This window comes from Phaenicophaeus curvirostris, chromosome 7 (genome assembly GCF_032191515.1).
Source record: "Phaenicophaeus curvirostris isolate KB17595 chromosome 7, BPBGC_Pcur_1.0, whole genome shotgun sequence".
Lineage (NCBI taxonomy): Eukaryota > Metazoa > Chordata > Aves > Cuculiformes > Cuculidae > Phaenicophaeus > Phaenicophaeus curvirostris.
In genome coordinates, this window is record NC_091398.1 from 25,262,186 (window position 1) to 25,283,456 (window position 21,271).

General features: G+C 46.7%; 1 protein-coding gene across 1 annotated transcript in view; it reads left to right on the forward strand.

Annotated features, from left to right (window-relative positions):
• CFAP65 (cilia and flagella associated protein 65) overlaps positions 1–21,271 on the forward strand; it is a 32,300-nt gene that overhangs the window by 8,228 nt on the left and 2,801 nt on the right. The window contains exons 10-28 of the mRNA XM_069861304.1: positions 269–631; positions 1,486–1,623; positions 2,540–2,785; positions 3,206–3,430; positions 4,782–4,934; positions 5,799–5,964; positions 7,239–7,367; positions 7,642–7,867; positions 8,665–8,793; positions 9,115–9,291; positions 9,971–10,037; positions 13,890–14,000; positions 14,771–14,962; positions 15,745–15,903; positions 17,090–17,233; positions 17,670–17,783; positions 18,379–18,516; positions 19,058–19,123; positions 20,817–21,028. Coding sequence (XP_069717405.1) covers positions 269–631; positions 1,486–1,623; positions 2,540–2,785; positions 3,206–3,430; positions 4,782–4,934; positions 5,799–5,964; positions 7,239–7,367; positions 7,642–7,867; positions 8,665–8,793; positions 9,115–9,291; positions 9,971–10,037; positions 13,890–14,000; positions 14,771–14,962; positions 15,745–15,903; positions 17,090–17,233; positions 17,670–17,783; positions 18,379–18,516; positions 19,058–19,123; positions 20,817–21,028 — 3,155 coding nt within the window. The remainder of the gene's footprint in view (positions 1–268; positions 632–1,485; positions 1,624–2,539; positions 2,786–3,205; positions 3,431–4,781; positions 4,935–5,798; positions 5,965–7,238; positions 7,368–7,641; positions 7,868–8,664; positions 8,794–9,114; positions 9,292–9,970; positions 10,038–13,889; positions 14,001–14,770; positions 14,963–15,744; positions 15,904–17,089; positions 17,234–17,669; positions 17,784–18,378; positions 18,517–19,057; positions 19,124–20,816; positions 21,029–21,271) is intronic.

The window sequence follows — 21,271 nt, forward strand, 5'->3', positions numbered from 1 at the left end:
TTCATCAGATGGGTCTTACCCAAGATCAGCCACGAAGCCTCTTACTAGCTTTAACTCAGTCACGGGGTCTTCTTTGCTTCACATAGTTTCAGATTGAGGGCTGGCTTACAAACAGGAGCCTCATTGAGTCATAGACTTTGAGCTGTCCTGGGAACTGTTACTGAAGTGCATCTTGCATACCCTCTTGCTTGTGAAGGCAACCAGGACAGTGGTGTCTGGTGTCTCCCACAGGCACGCTTCCTCACACTGAGATGTTTCCATCCTGTAGATCCCTCAGAATGAGCCTCCCAAGGAATACTTTGAAGCCAACTCCATGACTGAATATTTCTATGATGGCGTAAGCAGTGACCTGGCCTTGTTTCCCACTCATGTCAGCGTCAGCCCCAGGGAGTATGATTTTGGTTGCTGCATGCTGTTCCGCAAGGTAAAACCACTTCCTCTTTGTGTGACCAACCACACCAAAGGAACAATCACTGTTGCCTGGACTCCATGTCACAGCAGTTCCTTCCAAGTGAGACCTGAAATCTGTGATATCCCACCTTTGAAGTCTTCAGCCTTCCATGTCCTTTTCCATCCCACTCAGCTCAATAGTCTCTATGCAACAGAGCTGGAAGGTTTTGCCTTCTACAAGGTTAGTAAGAGTTACTAGGACCAGTTTCCAGAGAGGGCCTGGCAAGAGACTGCAGGCTTTTGAGAGAGTTGAAATTCAAATGCAAACTTTTATTTTGAGTTTTGTAAACTGACGTCTTTACTAACTTCTTTGGCCACTGTTTTGACACCCCGGTGAGATAAAATTTCTCCTTCACCTTTGTCCTGAGAGAGATAAATCAGCAAAGCAATGGCTCGTGCACATAGGCAGACTTGCTCTTACCCTCAGTGAATGTGAGGTAGAGTACACCTCACTGGAGGAGGAATTATTGTGAATTACTGCACTGTTAGTGCAGATGGGAGCCTGCACAAGGATGGTTGTTGTGCCCCGAGTGATGGAGGAATTTTAGTATCTGGTAGGGAAGACTGATCTTCATTGCGTTGTTGATTAGTCTCCCTGCCTTTTTTTTCCCAGTAAGCCAGTGTGCAGGATATCTGGGAGTAACCTTAGAGTCAGGAGTTTCTTAGGCTCAGATAAAGGATATATAATAATTAAGTGCTAACTTTAACATCTGCAAGTATCTCAAATTGCACTAGAAGTCTGCATACTCGCCTTCCCTAAGGCAACTCTTGTAGTATCACAGAATACTTCGGAAACCTCCTTCTGCTTGAAAGTTGCTCAGTAGTCTTTTGGGCTGGAAAGGTAGCTATTTGGAAAAGCAGCAGTCATTATGCTCATCTGGCATTAGTCAGTACTTCTTCCCTGAAAAAATCGGTTCCCCCATCCCAGGGCTATCACTGAAACAAACTGCTGTTTGTGATGGAGCATGCACTTGAAGGCACCTTACAACATTTCTTTCCTTCCTGAGCTCTGGTCTGTCCCTTGCATGCCTACAGGTGCTGAGACATTACACCAACATTGAGGAGGATGCCACCATCTGTCCATCCTGGTGCCTGACTGTGAGGCTGAGAGCACACAGTTTTGAAGCAGAACGGGAGCACTTCATCCCACAGTACGTCCTGGATGTCCCCAAGGTGTGTAACCGCTTGATGTTTGGATCTTCGTGGAGATGCTCAGTGTTTACCTCTGAAGTCTTTACTTTGTCTCCTATTGCACTATCCTGAGATGTAGCTTAAGATGGTTTCTGATGGTGTGGAGTTTCCTGCTTTGGTACAGAGGTGCTCTTTCTCCTGCAATAGCTTCCCAGCCTCCAGTGTGTCAGGTTGCACTGAACATCTCATTAGTTCTGAGAGAAAAGCTGTTGAGATCTCCTTCCTTTCTGCTTAAGTGGATGTAGGCACTGACAAGGGTGCTTAGTCCCCTCCCAGGAGCCTCAGAGACTCTGCATGCACTTAGACAAATGGAGGGCAGCATGCTGAATCCACCTGTATGGAAGAGGAGTGGTTGCAAGGCAGAGTGGATATTTCCCTGACTGTCCCTGCTCTTTCTATAGCACAAGGAAGTGTTTTACCTATGAAGTAAAGTGAGATCTGATCCTAGGAAACAAGAATTCTCTTGAGAACCTCTTAGAAAATCTCCTCAGCAAGTTCAGGACACATAGTAGGTATTGGATATGTATGAACTGGAGCAAATTCCAGCCTGCTGGAATTCTTAATCCAGGAGGTCTCTATTCATACAGAGCCTGCAGGTCCCAGAGAGCAGCTTGCTTACTGGATAAACAGAAAGCATTGCATAAGTAAAGTAGCTTCATTGGTCCCAGGAGTCTCTGAAAGTCGTCCCGTCTCTTAATCGCGGCAGAGGGCCACTGTGGGAAGGTAAAAGACCATACTTCGTGTACTCGTGTGATTTCCTTTCTTTCCTCGAAGAAATGCAGTTACATGCAGACTTGGGATAATGCTTGTTAGAGCCTGGAATACAATACAGCAAACACTTTTTTTTAAGCTGTTTTCTAACCCAGTGGAAACAACCCTTCTTACTTTTCTCCACCAGGCTTTTCCTCCTGTGGCTCCTAACACTGATACCTACTGCAGTATGCTGCTCTCAAACACGGGCACCTCATTGATTACCTTCAGTGTGGACAAAGCTGCTTGTCACTCTGTTTTGGTCAAGCCCTGCTCAGGACACATAATTCCAGGAGGACACCAGATTTTCTTTCTCTGCACTCACCCGGTTAACACAGTCTCAAAGCAGCATGTCCTACCTTTGCAGCTGAACTCTTTTCCAGGATACACCAAGGTAGGGAGAGGGAAGTAGACGATAGTGAGAAAGTTTTATTCCCTTGTAGTCTTCCCGTTTCACAGTGACTTGCACTGTGACCCCCATTATATCTCCTAATGGTTAGTTTGGATTTTTCCCTTTGAAAATACAAATCAAATAACATTTTCAACATTTAAGGTGGGGTCAACATTGCAGATAGATGGTGCTTGTGGTGCCGGATATCCCGTACCCCTTTTCCCCTTGTGTTTCCATCTCATGGAATATACCATACTATCCTTAAGATCCTCCCTGGCAGCACAACCTAGAGTCCTTCCATTTCTTCTTCAGGCCCAGTTTGCTCTTGCTTCTCCCTTGGAAGAAGAAACATCCTTGCAAAGTCCCTCCAGAAGTAGCAGAGAATTCCAGCTACTATCTGTTACTTTTCCCTTAATTTGACAGGAGATTGCTCTCCAGAGTTGTGGGGAGTCCCTTGTCTTGCTCTTAGAAGGTGGTGGAAATCTGTACTTCAAGCCCGTCTACATAGGGACCTCCTCTACGCGAATGTATACCATAAAAAACTGTACAAGGCTACCCATGTTTTTCACATGGAAGATCCATCAGTCTGACAAGAAGATTCTGTCTGTCAGCCCCACTGCAGGGATCCTCCAGCCCTATGAAGCCATGGTAAGTTCAGGTTCTACCAAACTTGTGGTTTGCTCTCTACAATATGGCTGTGGCGTGTTTAGAGCAGAAATGTGAGGGCTGCCAGTCATTTGGTCATTAACGCCAAAGTTGGAGAATACCAGTAAGTGTTATAGCTTGGGTTACCAGCCAGCATCTGCAGTCATGCTGTTTCTTGCAATGTGGATTTAGCCGAACATGATCACATCCTCCTTGACTGTAGGACTAAATGGGTCTTAAACAGGCACCAAACAATGATACCTGGATGTAATCAGGCAATAACACAGAATCATAGAATAATGGAATCATAGAATCACCAGGCTGGAAAAGACCTCTTGGATCATTGAGTCCAACCATTCCTATCTGCCAGTAAACCATGTCCCTGAGCCTCTCGTCCACCCGTCGTTTAGATACCTCCAGGGATGGTGACTCCACCACCTCCCTGGGCAGCCTGACCCAGTGCCCAATGACCCCTTCTGTGAAAAACTTTTTTCTGATATCTAGTCTGAACCTCCCCTGGTGGAGCTTGAGGCCATTCCCTCTCGCCCTGTCCCCTGTCACTTGGGAGAAGAGGCCAGCATCCTCCTCTCTACAACCTCCTTTCAGGTAGTTGTAGAGAGCAATAAGGTCCCCCCACAGCCTCCTCTTCTCAAGGCTAAACAACCCCAATTCCCTCAGCCGCTCCTCGTAAGACTTGTACTCCAGCCCCCTCACCAGCTTCGTTGCTTTTCTCTGGATACACTCCAGAGCCTCAACATCCTTCTTGTGGTGAGGGGCCCAGAACTGAACACAGGATCTGAGGAGTGGTCTCACCAGTGCCGAGGTCAGAGGGAGAATAACCTCCCTGGACCTGCTGGTCACACCATTTCTGATACAAGCCAAGATGCCATTGGCCTTCTTGGCCACCTGGGCACACTGCTGGCTCATGTTCAGTTGGCTGTCAATCAATACTCCCAACATAGTAGCAACTTTATTGTGTACCAAGAGATATTACTGGATGGAGGACAAATGAGAGCACAAGAGAGTTTATGATGATGTTCTGCTTTTCTTCCACCTATAAATTCAGATGCTAAACTTCTAATGTATTCTTTGAGTGGTCTTTGAGAGTATTGAGGACTAGCACAACTCCACAGCCTGGCTTTGAACACGTGAATGTGCGTTGCTTAGATGAACCTTTGACACAGGCAGAGATGGTAAAGTACTGAAGTGGCAGTGTCTCCAAAGGTGTCTGTAGAGGGCTAGATTGGCTGTAAAGGAGGAAGGGGCTATGCATTGCATGCAACCATTATAAGGTATAAGCTTGGCTCTGATCTGGAGCTCCTGTGAGTGCTTTCCTTCCCTCTTGTGATTTCAGGCTCAGGCATGGACATTTACTCCTGATAAGGAGATCAAGTATCTACTGCGAGCTACAGTCTTTGTGGGGAGGAAGAACCCAGACCCTCAGTCTCCCAAAAGTGTCCGTTATGCCTTAAGAATTATTGGAGAGGGGGCACTGGGCACTATCAAGGTAAGGAACTAGGGCCCACTGGATAGTAGGAGGGGTACTAGGGTGGGATGGGGGTCTTCAGCATCTATTTTTTGCACTAACTGTACTGGAGACAACCAATAAGAAATCACAGCAAAATTTCCCAGACGTCGCTTCAGTGAAGATGACTGAGCTGATTCTTGCAGCCTAATGGCAACAGCATAATGTTAGTCTTGCCAGTTCAAAATTGCCTGCCTAAATCCTCTGAGATCACCCTTAACTCCTCTCACTTTGTCTGCTTTCCTTCACCATTTGTTCTAATTTTTAAATGTAGCAGACCTAACTATTAAAGTGGTGTGGCCAACACACATCCACCTGTCTTTCCTCCTATTACCTGCAGATCTCTGCAGCCACCTTTATTTTCAGGCAGGTTTCCTAAGGAACCAGAGCTAAAGAAAATAACACTTTGTAAGTCATTGCCCAGTGTCAATCATGTTGGACAGGTGGGTAGAAATTTCTTAAAGGTGTTTAGTCACTATTAATTACAAGAGAGTAGAGGACTAGCTGAAAGAGAGGGAGATTTTTAATGCAGTCGTGGAGAGACTGGCAGACTTGTCCCTGGTGCAGCTGGCAATCTAGTGATTTCACGTCCCCCAATATGCTGCATGCTACCCAGTGAGCAGACCAAATAACTGTAGGAGAGAGGCTTTAGAGGAGGGACTGAGCCCTTTGCAATGCTGTTCCAACATCTCCCAAGGCACTGTAGGTCCCACACAAAGTAAGGAGCCCTTTGCGCTGCGCTGTGTGTGCCAAGGGACCAGCACTTCTTCAGAGAAGTGGTGGCTACACTTAACTGCTACGCTTGACGTGTAACAGTGAGCTTTCCATGGCGGGTTTGAATTCCAGGCACAAAAGGAGCACCTGGATCTTGGAAACGTTCTGGTTGGTGACCTGCAAAGCTGCAATATTGTGCTGCTAAATGATGGGATCTGTTCTTTGAAGTATATCCTCAGTGTGGAACAACTCATCACTGGGCCCTGTGACCCTGAAGAGGTCCACAGCGATCCACTAGGTACGTAAGAGAATTAGCATGGGATGGGCCCCTGGTCTTTCCTTCTTTTCTGCAAAATCATTCTAGCACAAACTCAGGCTGGGCTGCTTGCTGGCTAGATTGCATTGATTCTAAGTGCCTTAAGGTATCTGTGTTTGATATGATAAATGTATGCATGAGAAGGCACAAGACAATTTCTGTGGGTATAGCAAAGCAGCTTTCTTTGTTCCCTGCAAGTGGTGGAAACATTTTATTGCCATATTAACTTTGCAAATTCTTTATCTGGAAACATAAGTAGCTTCCTGTTCCCATCATTTAATCAAAAATATCAGTGCTATTCTTCTGCTCAAAGTTTATTTTTTGCGTGCATGTGTCTAAATTCAAGCAAAATCAAAGAAGCAAGGTTGTTTTACTGAGGACAGAAGAAAATTACTACATTTTCATGCACTAGGAGACTGTTATAGCTCACAAAGTTCTGTCTTGAAGAATGTATAATAAGCAGGACAAAATAGGAGTCTCTTCTGAGAATTTCCACTGCATGTCCTCCCCTTACAATCTAGCAGTAAAGAGGCTACCCACGCCCTGAGATGTAAAAAAAAGATAACCAGAAGTCAGAGGGAGTTATCCCACTGAGCACAGCGCTGGTCAGATGGAAATTATGATCCTGTGCTGGTGCTTGCACTTTGCAAATGATGTAACGGTGCTGGTGCATGGAGGTGCACAGGTGTGCAGAGGGCAGTTGTTGAAACAGTGCAGGCAGGGTGAGCACACTCTCACCCTGTGCATGAGTGTGATTTACATCGTCTTATGTGTGCACTGAAGGAAGAGAGCCCTCAATGACTGAGAAGCGTCTACTCCTTTGATTAGGAATTTGTTACAAGTGACCCTTCTATCTTGTTGGAAAAAGTGTAACCCAGAGCCTGACAATTGAAGTTGAACCAATTTGGACCTTAAACATAAGATGCAGCTTCTTAGCAGAGAAAGAAATTAAACAAAGGAGCTCCCCAGAAGAAATGGCATAGTGGAACCTTTAGCTGCCTCTCTAGAGGACCTTCTTTATGGAAATTTCCTTACCTTTGCATGCTAAAGGCTGCATTGGATACTCCCAGTGGGCTGTCTGCACTCATAGCCTGGGAATCCGAACTTCAATACCTGAAGCTGGTCCTAACGATTAGGCATGGGGATGGGCAGTGGCTTGACTGCAGGTAGGCTTAGGGAGCTGTGTGCTGAACACATGTATGGTGTAAGAAAGATCAGCAATGCTAAAAGCTCATATCACCTCTTTTCCCCTACAGCTTTAGAGCTGGAACACCCTAGAGGAACAATCTCTGCAAGGTCGAAAGCTTTTGTCCAAGTAACAGTCATGCCAGCCCGTCGACTGCATTACACCTGGTCAATCAAATACACTATTTGCAATACCACGGGTAAGAGGGGGTACCACGGGTAAGAGGGGGTACCACAGGTAAGAGGGGGAAATCATTCCGTCCCAGCCAAGTAGACTGTGTCGTAATGGGCTGAGCTGCACAGTTCCCAATGTATGAGCCCTGCCTGAAGAAATCCCTGTGCTGAGCAATTCACCAGAGCCAGATCCTATGTGCTGTCTTCTTTTTGCTCCACATTTTGGGCTAGATATGATTGGGTAGAACCTCTCTCCGTGGTGCATGACTTTCTATCCCAAGTGTTTCTTTCTCTCCCAAGCTACAGATACTGTGAGCACAAAAGAGGAGCAGAAGCCTCTCTGCTGCATCGTAGCAACAGGCGTCTACCCAACTTTGTACACCACAGATGCCTGTTCAGCAGGGAGTGCCAGCGGTATCAGCAAGTCATACCTCTGGAGACTCTTTAATTTGGACACACTGAATGAATACTTGCAGCAAGACCCGACTCCCAGCGAGCTCACCTACAGAGTTCCCACAAGGCACAGGTGAAATGAGGAGGTGGTTCAGAGGATCTTTCAGTCTCTTGCATGAGCCGGAGAGTGCTGTGGCCATTGGCTTGTTTTACACCTCACTGCTGCATGACTCTGTTATTCTACCCTAGCCCCTGCAGGTGGTTGCTCACCTCTGCTTCTCTGCTTACCCTTCCTAGAGAGGAGCCACAGAAACAATAATTTAATTGCAATGGACCTCTAAAATTCTCTGGTCTAACCCCCTGCCCAAAACAGGAACAACTAGATCAGGTTGCTCAGGTCCATGTCCAGTTACATGCTGAGTATCTCCAAGAGTGAAGAAACCACAGCTTGTATGTGCACCTGATTCTGGTGTTTGACCACTTACATGGTAAAAACTTTCTTGCCTCTTATCAATAGGAACAGCTTGTGCTGCCATTAGGCAGTTGCTTTCCCTGAGCCCTTGCTTCATAAGGCTGAACAAACCCAGATCTCTTACTTGCTTCTTATAAATAATGTGCTCCAGCTCTCTCGATCTTCTTGGTGACCCTGTGCTAGACCTTTCCCAGTCAGTGACTTACTTGTACTGGGGAGCTGGAAAGAGGTCTCAGCTAAGCAGGACTTTAAGCCTCCATACACAGCACTCACTCTCATTAAGGGTATTTGAAAGTCAGATATAATCCAATGTCCTTCCTTACACCTAAACGGGCTGCCAGCACAGAGTGAAAATTTATAAGGAAGACAGGCAGTATAGAATAACGCTTTCTCCTATCATGCCCTGCCAACCCTTCCTCCTATCTCAATCTAATCTCTTCTTTCTCTCCTGTGATCAGCACACGCTTGATCCCTCCAGTATACACCCCTCTCCTGCTGGACTTCAACTTTGGGTCTGCCCCAATAGGCTCAGAGCCTAGCCTTGTGATGCTGCTGATGGTGAACAAGGGTGTGGTGCCTGTGGAATGGTAAGTGATGTTTGCTGGAGCTCAGCCTTCTTTCTTGTGTGTGTGTGTGGGGATATGGCAATGTTCGCAGGGGCTGTGAGACATTGCAGATTAATAGGGTAGATTTTGTAGGTGTGGCTTGTGTTGTGGAGCTGTGACTGAGATCTGTTGGTGGGTTGCAGAGGGGAGGCAGGTGAGAAGTGGCAGATGGTTCTGCAGATCAGACCTGATAAAATGTGATGTGTCCATCAGCTGTGCTAAGCGTGGCTGAACAGAAAATACTGACCATGGCCCTGTGGAAATGTTGTATCCCTGTTGCTGACCAGCTGACTGGTTCCCTAGGGCCTTCTTGTTTCCTTCTGACCAGAAGATGGACATGGAGCACTGGGCAGAGGATGTTGATTTTAGCCCTTGTGAGCTGAACCATATGAGGATTCAGGATAGCCAGCTCTTCAGTGTTTCCCCAAAGTCAGGGAAACTTCTTCCAGGACAGGAGGAATCAGTCCAGCTCTCATACAGGTGATGTCAGGTTCCTGTAGTTTGGGGTTTCATGCTGCATGCCAGGACAGTACATTACATCAGTCCCCTATATTTCCATGTTGGATCCTTTCCCTTCACATGTCCCTTGCCTAGTAGAGATTGGGCAAGTCAGTTGTCCCTGAGTCTGTCCAGTTTCTGGACCCCACAAAGCTTGTCTTCCTCAGGGGTGTGTTGTTAATGTGCTTTAACACTGCAGCACAAGAGGCATTTAGCATGATGCACTGCGGACGCTGCTCTGCCTTGACCTGCTAGTTGGGGAGACAAAAAAGAATCTCCAATTCTTGCGTTGACTATACAGCAGTATTCTTATTTTTATCATCAACTGTAGCTGCTGGCCCTTGCGTGCCTGTGGAGGGTACAAAGGTAGCTGAACACCTCCCCTTTGAAAGCAAACCCGATCTGAGAAGTACTGGCATTTCAGATGGCATTGGCCTAGAAACTTGGGTCCCTAAATTGGCCTATGATTAAAACCAACATTGCATCACTCATTCTCACCCAAACACAACTGTTCCCCTCCCTTTCTCAGTGGCCCTTACGCAACAGTAACTCTTTAGCTGGGAAGTGAATTGTCTCTAATGTACTGTGTGACTCTGATTCTATCATCCTGGGCACAAGGTTGGTTTCTAACGTTTTCATTCCTCTCCTGTTGCACTGCTAGACATGATTCCATTGGCACCAATCACCTCCCTGTCCTGCTGAAGGTTTCCTATGGTCGTGAGATCCTGGTAAGGTAGCAGGTGTCTCTTGCTTCTGTTTGCACAGCAAGCAGGCAGGAACCAAGTTCCAAGAGGTTTTGCCCAGAAGCTGCATGGCATGTGGAGACTGTGGCCTTCCCCTTAAGTCTGCACTGGCCAAACAGTAACACAAGGCCAAGCAAAGATCTAAAACCAACATCCTGACAAACACATGGTTCCAGTGCAGTGTTACAATGGCCCTTGGATGTAGCATCTGCTGGTTTCCCCAGCAAGGGAATTTTAAAAATTGCTATTATTATAATTTTTATTTTATTGGTGGTTTTAGTGCAGAGTTTCTTCCTCCTCCAAGGCAGCTCCAAGTTCAAAATAACAGTCCCTGCTTGCTTTCTGCACTCAAGTATATCTCACAGACAGCATTTCTGTGCTTCCTCCCCTGCATTTCATCTGCCTCACAGTGAGTTCTTCCACGCAGTGTTCCTGGAGTTCAGCTCTGCAGCCCATCTGACTTCTCTTGCATGCAGCTTTCCTGAATCTCTCCATCTCATCAGCTTTCTGAGCTCTTCAAAGTCCCCTGGAATATGCATTTCTCCAGAAGTACCACCTGGCCTGGCTTCAATTTGGGGATGTGCTTGCTGGCAAAGGGTTGGCATAGCGTACTCCAGCTCTTGTGGTACAGAGGCAGCTGCTTCCCCATGCCCAGAAGGTACTCCCTGCATTCCTGGTTGGCTGTTCCTGCTGCAGACCTGATGTTTTTTTCCACCTGCTTATTTCTTTTTGCCAATGGTGGAGGAGCTTGCTACTCATTCTTCCTGCTCTGCTGCTTGCTAAAGCATCCAAGAGCTGATCTGTGGTGTGTTTTCCCTGAGCGTTTCCTCAGGCTTGGAACTAATTTCTCTCTCTCCCTCTCTCAAACTGTCAGTTAGAGTCAAAGTCACCTTGTGCTCTGCCAGGCACAGCTCATGCCCGGCTGAGCCTTCCTGTCTGTCTCTAAAGTTTCCTATGACACCATTGTGTTCACACATCTCTTTTATTTTTCTTCTCTTTCAGGACTGTTGTCAGCTGAAAATCCAACCCTTTGACCAAGCTGTTCAAACAGTGGCTTAACTGTGCCTTCCCTCAAAGCCCTTGGACAGGCTCCCTGTGCTCTGCCTGCCTGGCACAATCCTGAGAGTGGATGTGAGCATTTCACCAGCTGGCCAGTGAGGGAATAGGCTTTGGAGCACCAGAAGGCTATAGGGCATACATCATCTCTTGCCACATAGCCAGTGGCTTTGGTGGCTACCAGAAACCACCACCCTACCTCATCCTGTCACTGGAGAAGGGGCTGAAAAAGCATGGGAAGCCCTGGGGATGATAACAGATCCCTGGGTGCATTGTTGCTCTGGCAACAGCTGCAGAGGCCAATCCAGAGACCTGGAGCAGTGTAGGTGGTCACAACCTGCAGGGATCCACAGTGCCAGCGCTTAGCCGCTAATATCAGAAAGCAGGAGAAGAAGAGGCTCCTCCTTCTGCAGAGAAGGAAATTGAAGGGCTGAACACAGGATGCTTTCTTTCCTTTCAGTAGTGGTGTGAAGAGCACAGAGCTGACAGCCCCCGTGGCAGACACTGCCCTCAGTGTGCTCACATACCAGGGCTGAACAGATCCTCACCTGGAGTCTGGTGAAATGTGTAGAATATATATATACTTTATGGGAAGCAAATGCCATTATGTCATCCCAAAAGTTAGGCTTTGGAAATGTGAGGAAGCAACCATAAGCAGAGGTGGAAACCATCGGGCTGGGGTGTTGTTTGGTCATTCTACCAAATTCCAAACTGCCTGGCTTCAGAGCAGTGATGTTAGCCAGCTGCAAGCCAATGAGTGTATAGGGGTTTGGGTGTCCAAACTCACCTCTGTGATGGCTCTACCCATGTGGACAAATTTTGACCTCCCACTCCTCTGCTTCCCCAACAGATGTTTGCTTCATTTTCAGGTGGAGCTCCTTCTCATTACTCCTTTTCCACTTGGTGGCCAGCTTTCAGTCCTGAGGTGACTAGATTGATAAGATGCTCTAAATGACCCAAAATGGTTTCCCATGACAGTTTCTTCTGGCTGGAGGATGGAACTTCTGTGGAACTTGTTACTCACTTCCTTGTTCAGGAGGGAAAGACCTGCTGCCTAATGCTCTCACAGGTTGTCCTTTGTCTCATTGTCATAGCCTGTCTTTAAAAGTGCAGCTGTGACCTTGTTCTCAGAGCTCCAGGATAGTTTGGTCAGGCAGAATCTACAGCGCTTAGCAGTTTTAGTAGGAAAAACCTTGCAGGTGTTGCAGGATGGGAGAGACTTGTTCCTAGAACTTGCTGCAGAGAAGGGCTGGATCCCAGGGAGAACCCTTTAGCACACCAGATCCATGAACAGGGACTGTATGCACTTCAGTTTGTGGCTGCTAATTAGATACTGTGAGATGTCATCACCTGTGTCGTGTTCTCCAGACAGTTCTCCTCCCTGGGGTATCTGGCATCCCTGTCCTCTCTTGCTCTAAGTCATCACTGTGGGACAGTCTGTGCACTCTGGAAGGAGAACTGGTGGCAGCAGGCCTTCACTTTTCTCCATTTGTTTCCCTTTAACTGGTAGTCCTCTAATTATTTCATTCCATGTCTATGGAAACTGATGATAGTTTTTCCTCAGAAGTTGTGATCTGATGGAATCCAGGTTGGCTTTTTGACTCAAGTAATATAAACGGGTATTTCATGCCTGAAGGTAGGTAGGAACCGTTAGGTTCCTGTACCTTTTTCCCTTCCAGTTTGAAAGTGTCAGCTCTTGTCCTCCTCCTGTTCTGCATTGCATCTGGCTTACTGAGGCCCTCAAGAGGGCCTGTGAGCCTTGAATATTCATCTAATGCTTTGAAAAGATCTTGTGTGAGACTTTCTTAGCATTGCTTTTCTAGCCTTATCTCCCTTCTCCCTTTGCCCAGGGAGCTAAATTGGAATGGGTTGTTTAGAGGAATCAGCGTTCTCTGATCTTGTTTAAGCAGCTGATACAGTGTCCCCTGTAGGTGTCTGTCCAAGGAATCCACCTGCTGTTGCAAACATCCTCCTTGTCTTCTGCATATGCACCTGAAAAATATCCATGCTCTAGGCTTAGCTAATAGTGAATTGCAGCGACTTAGCTTCCTTTTGCCCATGCAAAGATATTACGAGCTCTGTGACTGCTTTACAATCTCTGTCTCTATGTAGACAGCTCAGGGGTGCTTTGGGGTGATCCTGCAGGAAATTGTGCATCATGACTCATCTATAGCCTGATTGCAGCTTTCTCAAAATGGAGAGTCCTATGTCTCTTCCTTCCATGAAAGAGCTCTGTAAATCTCTCCGCTTTGCTTGAAGTGTCTAGTGCCTGCTTTGCTAACAGGATGCTGTTAATCATTACTTAATTGCTTAAAATTCATCTGGGATCTTTTTACAGCTTTTGGACTGTTAGACACATTCCTGGAGCAGGATATCCTCCAGAGTGAGGACATCCAAATGGTCCTTTGCAAGAGGAGGTCATTACTTAGCTAAAATCTTGTCTTTCCAAAAGATTGAGCTATCACAACTGTACACTCTCCCATGTACAGTCCAGACACTTTCATTCACAGAGACTTTCTGCTATGTACTTGCAAAGCGAAGCACCAAGGCTGGTGCCTAACATAGCAGAGGTCCGTCTGAAACAAGGCAAACCTTTCAGAGAAGAGCCAAGAATTGAGTAGGCTCCTAATTTTTATCTTAGAACACAGTGTCCTGGTATTACCAGCTTAAATCTGTAACTGTGTTGCCCTCAGCTTGCAAAATCTTTCATAGCCCTTGTGCAGTTGTTAGTGATAGCTCCAAGGCCCTGTGTGAAAGTGACTGCGTTTCTTTCCACTGTAGCTGAACTTCAGTGGCGTGACCTTGGAACAGGACCAGCGGTACATTAGTTTTGCATCCACTAAGCACCTCTTCACACCTATTGCCATTGGGACCTCCCAACCACCCATACAGGTGAGCATCCTGGAGTCAAACCCAACAGCAGCGGAGGGAAGGAGCTGGTGTTAAGTCTGTCCCAAGGACAGGCAGTGTCTGAGGCATTTCCCAAGAAACAGAATGGCCTCCAGGGGAAAGCATCACAGCAGAACTTTGAGACTGGTAGTAGGAGGAGCCTGGAAATGGCTACTAGGGTGGCAGCAGGGAAAATGCCTCTCTCTGCCTCCAGCTGGGTGAGATGTGGCGTTCACTTCTAGCCAGTATGCTTATGAGGTTCCACTGTTCTCTTGCATTGGATTCACGTGAAGACTTGTCTAGCTGCTCCAGGCACTCTGGAAATAAATCCTAATTAGTTTTTTAGTAAATTAATTAAACTTCCTTCAATACTTACTCAGCAAAAAGGAGGCTTTGATTCTGTTGTGCCTAATTTACTTGGGAAATGAACAAGTCTGAATTGAATTAAGATCACTTTAATATAAGTGTTTTTGCATTTCAAGTAATCCGCTTTACAGTGATCCCTTTAGCTAATTTGTATTAATTTTCTCCTAGACTGAATTTTCAGGGCATTACTTGGAGAGGCACTGTAATGTTCATATATGGCAATAAACCTTCAGCACGGTCTCCTATCAGAGCCTCAGTGATAAATCCTGACGCTATGAGGTCTCTTCATTCTTAAGAGACAAGCTGATTAATTAATTATTAATGCTTATCAGAGCCCTCTGGGGAAGTGTTAACTAGTTCAGCTTGTGCATGCTATAATAAGCACTGTGGTCTTTGACTCACTTCAGATTTATGAACTCTACAATGGTGGCTCCATGTCTGTGATGTTTGAGGTTCAGCTGGACAACATTGTGAGGATCCAGGAGGACAATTTTCAGCATCCTGTGTTTGTATGCCTAACTCCTAGGGGAGAAATCCCCCCTGGCACGACAGGACGCATTGAGTGGATCTTCTCACCACTGGAAGCCAGAACGTACTGGGTAAGACTCTCCTCATGGCTGCCAGAAACAAAGGCATGGGGAAGAGTATGTTTTTATGCATCTAAAATTCTTTAGATCTCTTGTTGATGGTTATTCCATGTCATGCTACAGATGAATTAAGCTCCATTCCTCCAAGAAGCAAAGAGTCTTGAGGGGACATGAGTGGCTGCTCTGGTCAGGAAATGGAGCAGATAAATTGTTATCTCATAAATTTCTTCTTCCCAAAGAACACATTTCTTCCACAACCATAGTCTTCCCAATATATATTTCTCAAGGATCAAACAATGACCAGAGGTATAAACAGTATCTGATCAGCTTTTTGGCTCGCTGTTGGCCTCCAGTAATTCCCACCAAAGAGAATAAAGTCAGTGTCTTTTATTGTTGCAGTGCGCACTGCTGCAGCCCTCTGGAAACAGCCTTTCCAAGGACGTCTGTCCTCGGCTGCAGCAGGCAGGCCCACAGCTGGAGCACTACTCACTGCCCCATTCGGTGGCAAACACTTGGGGGCATGGGGTTGGGGGAGAAGAGTTTTAGAACTCCAACTTTTGCTCCAAGAGGGATTCCCTGCCCATCTCTTGCTGTAACTGGCCTGGCTAAGTGACTCCTTAACCAACTTTCCTGGGTTAGCAGGGAAGGTCAAGGCATGAAGGAGCAAGAGACCGAATTTCTTCTCACCCATGTAAGTGGTGTGTTTAGATAGTCCATTAGCAAGTGTACTAACTTCTTGCGCATCTCTCCCAAATATGACTCTGAACTTACTAGTTTTATCTTGTCCAAGGCAGGTCATTGTTCCCATCCACATCCTTGGGGGTGAAACAGCTCTGATCACATTCCAGGGAGTAGGCTATGATCCAAATACCGCAGGAGACACTGCTACATCCACTGAAGTTTTGTCTCCTTTAGCATTTCCAGATTCTACCAAGCTAGCTCTGCCTGAGCAGGTAAGTTCCAATATGAATAATGTGATTAGTCCAGAAATGTTTGAGAGACCAAAATATGGAAGTTGCCCCATCTAGCAGTAGCCTGTGTTGTAGGGGAGTTCATCACCATAAGATAGAGCAAGATATTTTTCTATTAAAAGTCACCCTCCATCACAGCTACCTGTTTTATTTGTAGATGTAACATCTTATCTGTGGTAATCAATTCACAAAAATTCTCCTAACATACCCTGTCAGTGCTTGATGCCTCCATTTCACAGCCAGATTCAAGTTATGCATAACCTGAACGCAGCCTGCAGGATGGTCACTAATTCAGGCACATCTCGAGATGCTTGTCTGATCCGTTGCTGGCTCAGCAGGAGCTTGTTTGGCCTGGCTAGAGCTGGCCTGCTAGCCTGGGCAATCTGTTAAACTCAGCCACAGATCCAGTGTAGTGAATCAGCATTGGGCAGTGTCAGTAGAGGCATGCTCCAGGCAGGTAAAGGATTCATCCTACGTGATATTAGCTTGCCTGCCTTGGAGCCTATCCACAGTTACGTATGCTTTTTGGTTTCCAGCAGGGTGATTGCATTCCTGAATAAAGCAAAGAGAGGATGATTAAAAATCTACCTCAGGCTGCCAATGAAGATACCATTCCTCAGGGCTCTGTTGTCTGTAACCAAGAGTCATTAGCTTCTCTAATGATCAATGTAATTAATTAGAGTTTGCGCTGTGCCAGGAGAATGGGACAGACTAGTGGTATACTAGTAGCAAGGTGCTTTAGGGAGCAGTTTCCCAAAACTCAGGTTTGAGTTGTTGAATATCTTGTACAAGCACACACCTCACTTGTTTGCCAGCTGAAGTAGGAGAAGGCCTGGATTGCAAGTGCTGCAGAGAGTCTTGGTGCTGCTGGACCTCTGTGCTCCAAAGAATCCTCTCCTGCTCCAGCACCAGTGTTATGTTCTATTCATTGCTCACTGCAGTGCCCCCACTGCAACAGGCTGTTCTCTTGCTGCAAAGAGTCATTGCAACCAGCGCAGAAATGAGAGAAATATCACGCTTCCTCAATTGTTATGGTAACTGTGACTGACTAATACTAGCTATGAATTGCCGGGTAACCTGAAGATGACTGTGCGACTGCCTTTCTCCAGTGGCAACAACCCATTTTCCTTCACTGGTGTTCCTTCTGGTTTCACCTTGCTTCCTGCAGGCAGTCACCTTGTCACACCACAGGATTTGTTTCGGAAATATCCCAGATCGCACCAAAGCCAGTCGACTTGTTTTTCTCAACAGTGCCTCGGAAAGTAAGGCTGTTGCATTTGTCTGGCGGATAAACACCTGTAAAGACAAGAAGGTGAGTCCTTTCTTCCTTCCTCTGCAGCCTTATTGCCCACCTCCACTGTGCCACAAAAGAACTTTTCGCTCCATTTGTAACCAGTCAATCAGAAGCCACCCTACATTCTTGGCTTTTGTACTAGCTGATGAAAGGAAAGGGTAGAGAAAACTGAAGGCAAGGGTTAAGATGGGAGGGGAAAGATAGGAATTCAGAAGGGGAATCTGAAGACGTTGGTGAGAACACATGAACCTGGAACCATAGGATGCAATAATGAACCGCAGGACCCTGTCTAACAGTAAAGCCTGTGGTCGTTCTTTGAATATATAAGCTGCATCTCTCTCATACTAGGTACCTCTGGGAAGGAAATTCCCACACTTCTGTGTTTCCTGCAAAGAGGCACATAGGAATGTCCCAGGATGGTAAAACACTCCTCTGCTTATTTTTTTTTTCCCAGGTGTTGAAGATTGCTCCAGAATCGGGGGTTGTGCAACCTGGAGAGAGCATCCCCTGCTTCATCACCCTGCAGCCTTCAGGAAGTGCTTTCTACAGCATAGATCTGGTGTGTGAGGTAAGACCCAAGAAGTACCTGTGTATTATCACCTGGGCATGTCACTGCAGTTCCCAAATAGCTGGCCCCAGCAGTCAGCTGCCTGCTACTTCCAGCTGAAGGAATCCTTTGGTCCATAAGGCTGGCCAGCGCTTCTCATTACTGCAGCTACTGAGCCTCATCTCTCCTAATGCTTTAAGTGTCTCCCTGTCTGTGTGGCTCACTGGATGAGGTGTAATTGTGCAACACATGGCTTTGTGAGTTGAACTCAGCTACTAGATGTCATGGTTTCAATGTGAGTGGCTTTCCGTGGGTGTGAGAGGCTTAAATATCTCTAAAAAGCTGGCCTTGCTTCTGTAAAACTAGTTGGGCCACAGACTTGCAATAGTGTCCTTCTGGACTTTTTCTAGGTGTTCTATGGCAGGACATTATCTTCTCTGTATAACAGCACTGTTCTCTCCCCTTCCTATGACTGGAAGACATGGAAAGAGAGTGGGCTCTGGCTGGGACCTCCTGGAAGGGAGGAATGGGTGACAGGTATGGGCTTCAGTCAGAGGCTGTGTTATTTGCAACTCCTTTCTAGCCTTGCTCCCATCAGTCATGGTTTGCTTCATAGGTACACATCCAGGAGGCCCTGGTTCAGTACAAGAGGGGCCTGCAGGAGTGGGAAAGGGAGAAGGAGCGGCGGGCTGTGGAATTCACCATCACAGAGAAGGACCTTGGGACTAAGAAGAAGCCAAAGTTACTTGCAGGTGTAAGTGTTGCTAGAAGTTTACACCAGTTTAGCTCAGCTCAGAAACAGCAGCCAGGTATCAATGAGAAATGTTCTTTAAGAAAATCTAGGCAAGCTGATAAGAGGACATGAGGCTGTGTCCTACTCAAGATCTCGTAACTGGTCTGTGAATAGTGGAAAATGAGGTCTTGGTTTCTAGCCAAGAATCCTCTTGCACTCTCTTTAACATTGAGAGAGGGGATAGCAGGTAGGGAACTTGGAATTAAAATTATTTTTCTGATCACCTTACAAATTCTAAATTTGCTGACAATCATCTGACATTTGGAAGTGCATCATAAACCTTAGGAAAAAAACCTAAAAAGTGGCTGAATTTTTAATAGTGAATAAACACTGAGGAGAAATGTGTCAGTAACATTAAGAATGTGGTCTGAGTGAAGAATGGCAGGATGAGATCATTGATTCTTTGCTGAGGCAAAGTAAAACAAAATCTTGGAGTCTCGTTCTGCTCCATAGCTTTCCCTACACTGATTTCTCGTCCTTTCTTTTTTTTTTTTTTTTTTAGAGGTCATCAGATTCTGCTGAGACAGAAAATCTGCCTGAATCCCCAGCTGTGCTCAGGAAATACAAGGTAAGTCAGGCCTGTCTCACACATAGCAGAATCAAACTGACTGCTTTAGAAAAGAGGCAGATGCTGGCTATCACAGCGTGGGAGCCTGGACAAAGCACAGCAGCATTTGTAGCTTCAAAGCTTTGGGAGACAGACTGTTTGGAGGAGCCAGCAGAATCAGACTATCTGGCTGTGTCCTGTAGGCAGTAACTTTCCAGCTGAGGTGAACGGGAAGTGGAATTGGAACCAAACATACACTCATGACTAGGGGAAAGGTTTTGAATAAGCAGAAAAGATGCACATGGGCAGGGCAGACGGTACCTGGACTGGTTTCACGCTGGGACCATAATGAAATGTGTGCCACAATGGAAAGCAGCAGGACCTTGGCATGACGTGGTGCAGACTTTGTCCTTGCCACTAAAAGAGCTGTGTTCTGTGACTCGGGAGAAGCTGTAGGCAGGAACTGTCTTGATTTAAGTGCGCGGAAAGCTTTAAAGCTCAGTTTTCCTGGTTCATCTCTGTTTCCCCTCAACTTTGCACTACTGTGCAATGACAGCTTCTCCAGCAGTGATAGCAAGGCGTGAAACAAGGTCCCAGTGAGGCTCTGAAGAACTGCCTAGGCCCAAAGGCAGAGCCACGCTGTGTCTACAGCCGTCAGCAGCACAAGCTGTAGAAATTGGGAAGAGGGGGGAACTTGTGGAAAACTAACTAACCTGAGCTATGGAAGGACAGAAGGGTTACAGGCAGATGAGGTGAGGCTGGGCCTGTGCAGACTGATGGCTAGGAGACACAGCTTGTTATTTCAGGTCTGCCAACACAGTAAGGCTGTAGCAGTGCTCCTGGGTCCCTACAGAGTGCCTTGCATGCCCTGCGCTGGCCTGTGTGAAGGTATTAGCTTGGGGCAGCTCTAGCTTGGACTGGCTGCCCTAGGCTGTTTAGGTGTGATCAGTGATGCACGTCAAAGCATTCACTGGGATGAACATAAGGATGACTGGGGAAAGGTAAAATCAATTCCATTAGTCCTCTAGGGTTTTAGCTCCGAATGACAATTTAGAGCCTGAAATGATCTGCTGTGTCTGTGTCAGGAGTGGTGAAGGCCTCTGGTCTCATTCCCAGAGGCTGGACAGCGATGTCTCAAAAGTCATTGAAGTCCTGTGATGCATAAGGCTTCTCCAGAGATGAGTGGTTTCCCTCAGGTCCAGTCTTCTGGACTACTCCTGCCTTAAGAAACTTTTCCCAAACTGACTGCTGGTAATGCAAACCCAAACTGGCTCATGTAGTACTGCTGGAGTCAGTCTCTAGACCCTGGTTTCCTTCCAGGCTCAGGGGACAATTTCCACATGTGTCCGCACATCCCTTCTCCCACAGGACTCCTGGTGTGCTCAGAACACTAGAGATGGTCTCCCAAAGTTCCTCGGGAATGGTTTGGAGCAATGGAGTCCTGAGGGCCCTGGGGAAACCCTGAAGCCCTGCTGACACTCGTGGCTGGCACACTATGCAGTGAAAGGAGGGAGTGGACCTGACTTCCAGCGTGGCTGCTCATGCATGATGGGGGTACTGCAGTGCAAAGATCATTTTGATGCTGTCCCCTGTCCAAGATCTGGTGGTTCTGGCATCTGGCCTTTCTAGTTCCCATGCCTGTGTTCATGCCTTCACCAGTCTATCTGTGGCCAAAGGAGGAACTAAGTACCCGCTGTTTCTTTCTCTCTTGTAGACATTACCCCCTGTTAAAAACCACCCTATACCCAATCTGCCAGCTGGACACTTTGAGAGGAGGCTGTTGGACAAAGAAGCCAGCCATGTACGGGTCAAACCAGAACCTCCCAAGCCCATTCTCCTACACCTTGGTGTGACAGCAAGGTCCTACTCTACTGAGGATTTCTTCAACAACTTCACCTCAGAGTTCCCCAAATATTTCTTGTCCTGGTAAGACATCCAGCTTTTTGGATTGGTATCTTCATTTGAGCCAGAACTGCCCGCGCTGTGGTATGTACTAGTCTTTGAGCTCTACTCTGCTTCTCTCCAGTGTCTCAGTGCTAGGCAAGAGGTGCCTTGCTTTCCCCAGCATCAGCTGACATGATCTGTTTCTCTCCCTCCCTCAAAAGGGAGATAGTGACAGAGCTCAGTGCTTTTCTTATGACAGTGTCCCTGCTGCTGTCACAAATGCAG